Source organism: Oncorhynchus clarkii, unplaced genomic scaffold, assembly GCF_045791955.1.
Source record: "Oncorhynchus clarkii lewisi isolate Uvic-CL-2024 unplaced genomic scaffold, UVic_Ocla_1.0 unplaced_contig_11233_pilon_pilon, whole genome shotgun sequence".
Classification (NCBI taxonomy): domain Eukaryota; kingdom Metazoa; phylum Chordata; class Actinopteri; order Salmoniformes; family Salmonidae; genus Oncorhynchus; species Oncorhynchus clarkii.
In genome coordinates this window covers 338,900-347,500 of record NW_027257950.1, presented here as the reverse complement: position 1 = coordinate 347,500, position 8,601 = coordinate 338,900, and the positions used below count along the sequence as shown (strand labels likewise).

Below are 8,601 nucleotides of genomic sequence, written 5' to 3'. Positions count from 1 at the left end.
ATAATATAATAGAGTTATAATAATATATAATATGATATAATATAATAGAGTAAAATAACCAAGTTAATTGTTGTTTTTAAATAACTTTCCTGATCATCTATTTTAGCAATAAGGCACGAGGGGTGTGGTATAGGAGGGGGGGTGGTATAGGTGGGGGTATATGAGGGGGTACATGAGGGGTGTGGTATATGAGGGGGTACACAGGGGGGTGTGGTATAGGAGGGGGTACACGAGGGTGTACACGAGGGGGTGTGGTATAGGCGGGGGTGTGGTATAGGAGGGAGGGTGGTATTGGAGGGGGTATACGAGGGGGTGTGGTATAGGAGGGGGTAAATGAGGGGGTGTGGTATAGTAGGGGGTGTGGTATAGGAGGGGGTACACGAGGGGGTACATGAGGGGGTGTGGTATAGGAGGGGTGTGGTATAGGAGGGGGTATACAAGGGGGTACATGAGGGGGTGTGGTATACGAGGGGGAATACGAGGGGTATACGAGGGTGTTCATGAGGGTGTGTGGTATATGAGGGGGTATACGAGGGGGTATACGAGGGGGTGTGGTATACGATTGGGTATACGATGGGGTACATGAGGGGGTGTGGTATACGAGGGGGTACACGAGGGGGTGTGGTGCACGAAGAAGTGTGGTATACGAGGCGGTGCAGTATAGGAGGGGGTGTGGTATAGCAGGGGGTGTGGTATAGGAGGGGGTGTGGTATAGGTGGGGGTGTGGTATACGTGGGGGTGTGGTATACGTGGGGGTGTGGTATATGAAGGGGTGTGGTATAGATGGGGGTGTGGTATATGCCCAATATACCACGGCTAAAGGCATATAACACTACGCAACGCAGAGTGCCTCGATACAACCCTTAGCCGTGATATATTGACCATATACCACAAACCCCCAGGTGCCTTATTGCTATTACAAACTGGTTACCAACGTAATTAGAGCACTAAAAAAACATGTTTTGTCATACCCGTGGTATCCCGGTCTGATATACCACGGCTGTCAGCCAATCACCATTCAGGGCTCGAACCACCCAGTTTACAATAAACAATATATCAAATATAATATATTTAATACCATTATGAAATATAACATACAATATAATTCATACACTATTTAATAAATAAATAATGTAGTTAATACCGTGTGCAATATGATACATGATATAGTTAATATATTGAATACAGTGACATTTAATACAGTGTAAATTAATGTTGTAATCGGGCTTCAACCCAACAGCCATGTTCTCATTCCCTCCTCTCACCCCTAACCTCTGAACCCTAACCTCTGAACCCTAACCTCTGTAACCTCTCTATCCCCTAACCCAGTCTACACCAGTCCAGTGGTTTAAAGCCCTGAGAGGACACTCTGACTAGGGCTTCTGATGTCACCAGTCCTTCTCTTCTTGTGGTGATGATGTCACGTCCTGTAGTGAGGATGTCATGTCCTGTAGTGATGATGTCACATCCTGTAGTGATGATATCACGCCATGTAGTGATGATGTCACGTCCTGTAGTGAGGATGTCATGGCATGTAGTTATGATGTCACATCCTGTAGCGATGAGAAAACAATGAAAACAAGCAAGCATCCCAGAAAAGTGCTCAAAATAGACAATGTTAACATATGTTGCTTAAGAAACAAGGTTCATGAAGTCAATAACTTGCTAGGAACAGATGACATTCATATTCTGACCATCTCTGAAACTCACTTAGATAATACCTTTGATGATACAGTGGTAGCAATACATGGTTATAACATCTACCGAAAATACAGAAATGCCAAAGGTGGAGGTGTTTCTGTTTATATTTAGAACCACTTTACTGTAAAGATTAGAGAGGATCTCATGTTAAATACTGTTGAAGTAATATGGCTACAGGGTCATCTGCCTCACCTAAAGCCCATTCTGGTGGGAAGCTGCTATAGACCACCAAGTGCTAACAGTCAGTATCTGGATAATGTTAAATATTGTATTAGTAATATGGCTACAGGTTCATCTGCCTCAACTCAAGCCCATTCTGGTGGGAAGCTGCTATAGACCACCAAGTGATAACAGTCAGTATCTGGATAACGTGTGTGAAATGCTTGATAATGTATGTGATATCAAAAGAGAGGAATATTTTCTGGGTGATTTAAATATTGACTGGCTTTCATCAAGCTGCCCAGTCAAGAAAAACCTTCAAACTGTAACCAGTAACTAACTAGTGCCTGCAACCTGGTTGAGGTTATCAGTCACCCTACCAGGGTAGTTACAAACAGCACAGGAATTAAGTCATCAACATGTATTGATCACATCTTAAAACTAATGCTGCAGAAATGTGCTTGAAAGCAGTATACAAATCCATCGGATGTAGTGATCACAATATGGTGGCCACGTCTAGGAAAACCAAAGTTCCAAAGGCTGGGCCTGATATAGTGTATAAGAGGTCATACAATACTATTTGTAGTGATTCCTATATTGTGGATGTAAAGAATATTTGTTGGTCCGTGGTGTGTAATGAGGAGCAAACAGACACAGCACCCATTAAGAAAGTGACTGTAAAAACTGTTAAATCCCTGTGGATTGATGAGGAATTGAAAAATGGTTGAGAGGGAAGAGGCAAAAGGAACGGTAAGTAAGTCTGGCTGCACAACTGATTGGCAAATGTACTGCAAATTGAGAAATCATGTGACTAAACTGAATAAAAATAATAAACTACACTATAAAACAAAGATAAATGATATAAAGAATGATGGTAAATTGAACATTTAATTGGAGCTTCAATTAAATTGAGGGAAAACAAGGTAACCTCAGCTCATTGAATCAGATGCTCATTCATCACAAACCCTACTGATATTGACAACTACAATAATGATTCCTTTCAATGGCAAGATTAGCAAACTTAGGCATGGAATACCAGCAACAAACTCTGACGCTACACATCCAAGTATATCTGACCAAATTATGAAAAACAGGTAGAGGTGAAAAAATTATTGTTATCTATCATCAATGAAAAGCCACTGGGGTCTGACAACTTGAATGGAAAATTAATGAGGATAATAACAGACGATATTGCCGCTCCTATTTGCCATATCTTCAATCCAAGCCTACTAGAAAGTATGTTCCCTCAGGCCTGGAGGGAAGCTAAAGTCATTCTGCTACCTAAGAATAGTAAAGCCCTCTTTACTGGCTCAAATAGCCGACCAATCATTCTGTTACCAACCCTTATTAAACTTCTGGAAAAAATGGTGTTTGACCAGATGCAATGCTATTTCACAGTAAACAAATTAAGTCTCAGCACGCTTATAGGGAAGGACTTTCAACAAGCACACCACTTACACAAATGACTGATGATTGACTGATAGAAATTGATAATGAAAATATTGTGGGAGCTGTTTCGTTAGACTTCAGTGCAGCATTTGACATTATCGATCATAGTCTGCTGATGGAAAAACGTAAGTGTTTTGGCTTTACACCCCCTGCTGTATTGTGAATAAAGAGTTTCCTGTCTAAAAGAACACAGAGGGTGTTCTTTAATGGAAGCCAACCCAACATAATCCAGGTAGAATCAGGCATTCCCCAGGGCAGCTGTCTAGGACCTTACTTTTTTCAATCTTTACTAACTACATGCCACCGGCTTTAAGTAAAGCCTGAGTGTCTATGTATGTGGATCACTCAACACTATACACGCCAGCTACTACAGCGACTGAAATGACTGCAACACTTAACAAACACTTAACAAAGAGCTGCAGTTAGTTTCAGTTTTGGAAGAGTGTTTTCTATCCCAAGCTGTCAATTATATGCATATTCTAGCATCTGGTCTTGAGAAATAGGCGGTTTACTTTGGGAACGTTATTTTTCCAAAAATAAAAATAGTGCCCCCTAGTTTCAAGATGTTAACAGCACTATCAACAAGGCAGGCCCTAGCTTTGTCACACCTGGACTACTGTTCAGTCGTGTGGTCAGGTGCCACAAAGAGGGACTTTTGAATTGGCTCAGGAGAGGGCAGCACGGCTGGCCCGTGGACGTACACAGAGAGCTAACATTAATATTATGGGGGCTGGTTCAAAGTGGAGGTTGACTTCATCACTACTTGTATTTGTGAGAGGTATTAACATATTGAATGTGCCACAAGGTGTCTGTCTAAACTACTAGCACACAGGTCAGACACCCATGCATACCCCACAAGACATGCCACCAGAGGTCTATTCACAGTCCCCAAGTCCAGAACAGACTATGGGAGGGGCACAGTTCCAAGACTACATGGAACTCTATTCCACATCAGGTAACAATAGAATCAGATAAAAAAACAGATCAAAATACACCTTATGGACTGTGACAAACAGTGTATCTACAACACAAACATAGGCACAGACACATACATACAGACACAAGATGACATATGCACTATACACACACATACACATGGTAGTGGAGAAGGGGCCTGAGGGCACATACCTAGTGTGTATTGAAATCTGAAATCTGAATAATATTGTCACGTTTTAATAATGTTGTGACTGATTTAATTTTGCTGGACCACAGGAAGAGTATCTGCTGACTTGGCAGGAACTAATGGGGATCCATAATAAACCCTAGGAAGAGTAGCTGCTGCCTTGGCAGGAACTAATGGGGATCCATAATAAACCCCAGGAAGAGTAGCTGCTGCCTTGGCAGGAAATAATGGGGATCCATAATCAACCCCAGGAAGAGTAGCTGCTGCCTTGGCAGAAACTAATGGGGATCCATAATAAACCCCAGGAAGAGTTGATGCTGCAGGAACTAACGGGGATCCATAATAAACCCTAGGAAGAGTAGCAGCTGCCTTGGCAGGAACTAATGGGGATCCATAATAAACCACAGGAAGAGTAGCTGCTGCCTTGGCAGGAACTAATGGGGTTCCATAATAAACTCCAGGAAGAGTAGCTGCTGCCTTGGCAGGAACTAATGGGGATCCATAATAAACCCCAGGAAGAGTAGCTGCTGCCTTGACAGGAACTAATGGGGATCCATAATAAACCCCATGAAGAGTAGCTGCTGCCTTGGCAGGAACTAATGGGGATCCATAATAAACCCCAGGAAGAGTTGATGCTGCAGGAACTAACGGGGATCCATAATAAACCCTAGGAAGAGTAGCAGCTGCCTTGGCAGGAACTAATGGGGATCCATAATAAACCACAGGAAGAGTAGCTGCTGCCTTGGCAGGAACTAATGGGGTTCCATAATAAACTCCAGGAAGAGTAGCTGCTGCCTTGGCAGGAACTAATGGGGATCCATAATAAACCCCAGGAAGAGTAGCTGCTGCCTTGACAGGAACTAATGGGGATCCATAATAAACCCCATGAAGAGTAGCTGCTGCCTTGGCAGGAACTAATGGGGATCCATAATAAACCCCAGGAAGAGTAGCTGCTGTCTTGGCAGGAACTAATGGGGTTCCATGATAAACCCCAGGAAGAGTAGCTGCTGCAGGAACTAATGGGGATCCATAATAAACCACAGGAAGAGTAGCTGCTGTCTTGGCAGGAACTAATGGGGTTCCATGATAAACCCCAGGAAGAGTAGCTGCTGCAGGAACTAATGGGGATCCATAATAAACCCCAGGAAGAGTAGCTGCTGCAGGAACTAATGGGGATCCATAATAAATACAAATACAAATCATGTCATGTAGTGATGATGTCACGTCTTGTAGTGATGATGTCACCTGGTGTGTGTGTGGAGGTGGGCGTGGCAGAGCGGGCAGGAGTGATGAGCGTCCTGGAACCCTGCGACCAGGAACGGGATCAGACAGCATCCGCAGATGAACCTGTACACACACACACACACACACACACACACACACACATACACACATACACACACACACATACACACATACACACACACACATACACACACACACACACACACACACACACACACACACACACACACACACACACACACACACACACACACACACACACACACACACACACACACACACACACATTTGCTATTACGGTTATTGCTCAGTAGGAGGCATCAGAGGGCCAATATCAATGTTGTAGTGAGCATTAACCAGGCCACACATGGCCCATGCAGCTATGCCAGGTGTGTGTCTGTGTTACCCCATGAGTGTCAGCAGGCCACACATGGCCCACGCAGCCACGCCAGGTCTGTTGGTGACGACCGTCGTGACGCGCTGATGACAGTTAGAACACTGTGTCATACAGGGGGTGTCGCCCATCGGACCCACAGCCTCTGATTGGATGATCACCACCGTCGGGGAATGCTGCTGCACTGTCTCCATGTTGACAGCTGACAGAGAGAGAGTTGTGATCAGAACCATGTCTATAGAACCATGTCTATAGAGAGTTCTGATCAGAACCATGTCTATAGAGAGTTCTGATCAGAACCATGTCTATAGAGAGTTGTGATCAGAACCATGTCTATAGAACCATGTCTATAGAGAGTTCTGATCAGAACCATGTCTATAGAACCATGTCTATAGAGAGTTCTGATCAGAACCATGTCTATAGAGAGTTCTGATCAGAACCATGTCTATAGAGAGTTGTGATCAGAACCATGTCTATAGAGAGTTCTGATAAGAACCATGTCTGTAGAACCATGTCTATAGAACCATGTCTATAGAGAGTTGTGATCAGAACCATGTCTATAGAACCATGTCTATAGAACCATGTCTATAGAACCATGTCTATAGAGAGTTGTGATCAGAACCATGTCTATAGAACCATGTCTATAGAACCATGTCTATAGAGAGTTGTGATCAGAACCATGTCTATAGAACCATGTCTATAGAGAGTTCTGATCAGAACCATGTCTATAGAGAGTTCTGATCAGAACCATGTCTATAGAGAGTTGTGATCAGAACCATGTCTATAGAACCATGTCTATAGAGTTCTGATCAGAACCATGTCTATAGAACCATGTCTATAGAGAGTTCTGATCAGAACCATGTCTATAGAGAGTTCTGATCAGAACCATGTCTATAAAGAGTTGTGATCAGAACCATGTCTATAGAGAGTTCTGATAAGAACCATGTCTGTAGAACCATGTCTATAGAACCATGTCTATAGAGAGTTGTGATCAGAACCATGTCTATAGAACCATGTCTATAGAACCATGTCTATAGAGAGTTGTGATCAGAACCATGTCTATAGAACCATGTCTATAGAACCATGTCTATAGAGAGTTGTGATCAGAACCATGTCTATAGAACCATGTCTATAGAGAGTTGTGATCAGAACCATGTCTATAGAGAGTTCTGATAAGAACCATGTGTCTATAGAACCATGTCTATAGAGAGTTCTGATCAGAACCATGTCTATAGAACCATGTCTATAGAGAGTTCTGATCAGAACCATGTCGATAGAGAGTTCTGATCAGAACCATGTCTATAGAGAGTTCTGATCAGAACCATGTCTATAGAGAGTTGTGATCAGAACCATGTCTATAGAGAGTTCTGATAAGAACCATGTGTCTATAGAACCATGTCTATAGAGAGTTCTGATCAGAACCATGTCTATAGAACCATGTCTATAGAGAGTTCTGATCAGAACCATGTCTATAGAGAGTTCTGATCAGAACCATGTCTATAGAGAGTTCTGATCAGAACCATGTCTATAGAGAGTTGTGATCAGAACCATGTCGATAGAGAGTTCTGATCAGAACCATGTCTGTAGAACCATGTCTATAGAGAGTTGTGATCATAACCATGTCTATAGAGAGTTCTGATCAGAACCATGTCGATAGAGAGTTCTGATCAGAACCATGTCTGTAGAACCATGTCTATAGAGAGTTCTGATCAGAACCATGTCTATAGAGAGTTCTGATCAGAACCACGTTTATAGAGAGTTCTGATCAGAACCGTGTCTATAGAGAGTTCTGATCAGAACCATGTCTATAGAGAGTTCTGATCAGAACCGTGTCTATAGAGAGTTGTGATCAGAACCATGTCTATAGAGAGTTGTGATCAGAACCATGTCTATAGAGAGTTCTGATCAGAACCGTGTCTATAGAGAGTTCTGATCAGAGCCAATTATATTTCACAACTTTCTAAATGGCTCTGGTTCTGATAGGTAGTTACTTTGTGTTGAGTGGTAGAGGAAGAAGCCAGTCTGCTCCTGACTGGGTAGTGACTGCCTGGTGGGCGGAGTCAGGACAGGAAACGGGTCCGTCTGCATGGTGACTACAGAGACAACCAATCAGAGAGGAGAACACAAACACACGCATGCAAATGCACACACGCACACACGCACACACACACCTACCTGCTTCTCCGTAGGTGGGTGGGGGTGTGGTTGGTGTTGGGTGGTGGGGAGGAAGGGAGGGGATGGTTACTATGGCGGTCGTGGGAGCGGGGGAATAGTGGGGGGCCTCGGACTGAGCGTTGTACGACGGGGGGTCCATCAGGAAGACAACAGGAAGTAGGTGCCACTGACAGGAAGCAGCTGAACCACGCTCCAATCAGAATCAGTCTCACGAGAACTAGAGTTAGATGGAGAAGCGTTAGACAAGGGGTCCTAGTACAGATGCAACTGTCTGTATGTCTGTCTGTCTGTCTGTCTGTCTGTCTGCCTGTGTCTGTCTGCCTGTCTGTCTGTCTGTCTGTCTGTCTGTCTGCCT

The 8,601-nt window shown here is 43.6% G+C and overlaps 2 protein-coding genes across 2 annotated transcripts; both read right to left on the bottom strand.

Moving 5' to 3' along the window:
- Positions 1–97: 97 nt before the first annotated feature.
- On the bottom strand, positions 98–826 carry LOC139394188 (uncharacterized). Its single transcript, XM_071142233.1, has one exon. The coding sequence runs from the start codon at positions 824–826 to the stop codon at positions 98–100; it is 729 nt and encodes a 242-aa protein (XP_070998334.1).
- Positions 827–1,454: 628 nt separating this feature from the next.
- Positions 1,455–8,385, bottom strand: LOC139394187 (lipopolysaccharide-induced tumor necrosis factor-alpha factor homolog). Its single transcript, XM_071142232.1, has 5 exons — positions 8,247–8,385; positions 8,063–8,164; positions 6,084–6,273; positions 5,678–5,779; positions 1,455–1,553 (listed from the first exon to the last, which is right to left on the bottom strand). Exons 1-5 carry the CDS (start codon positions 8,383–8,385, stop codon positions 1,547–1,549), a joined length of 540 nt encoding a protein of 179 aa, XP_070998333.1. The 3' UTR covers positions 1,455–1,546.
- Between the last annotated feature and the right edge of the window lie 216 nt (positions 8,386–8,601).

Coding starts and splice junctions, on each gene's coding strand:
- LOC139394188 (XM_071142233.1), bottom strand. CDS start 826: ATGCCTTTAGCCGTGGTATATTGGGCATATACCACACCCCCATCTATA.
- LOC139394187 (XM_071142232.1), bottom strand. CDS start 8,385: ATGGACCCCCCGTCGTACAACGCTCAGTCCGAGGCCCCCCACTATTCC. Junction 8,165..8,246: donor ACCCACCTACGGAGAAGCAG/GTAGGTGTGTGT, acceptor TTGTCTCTGTAG/TCACCATGCAGACGGACCCG. Junction 6,274..8,062: donor CCTCTACCACTCAACACAAA/GTAACTACCTAT, acceptor TCTCTCTGTCAG/CTGTCAACATGGAGACAGTG.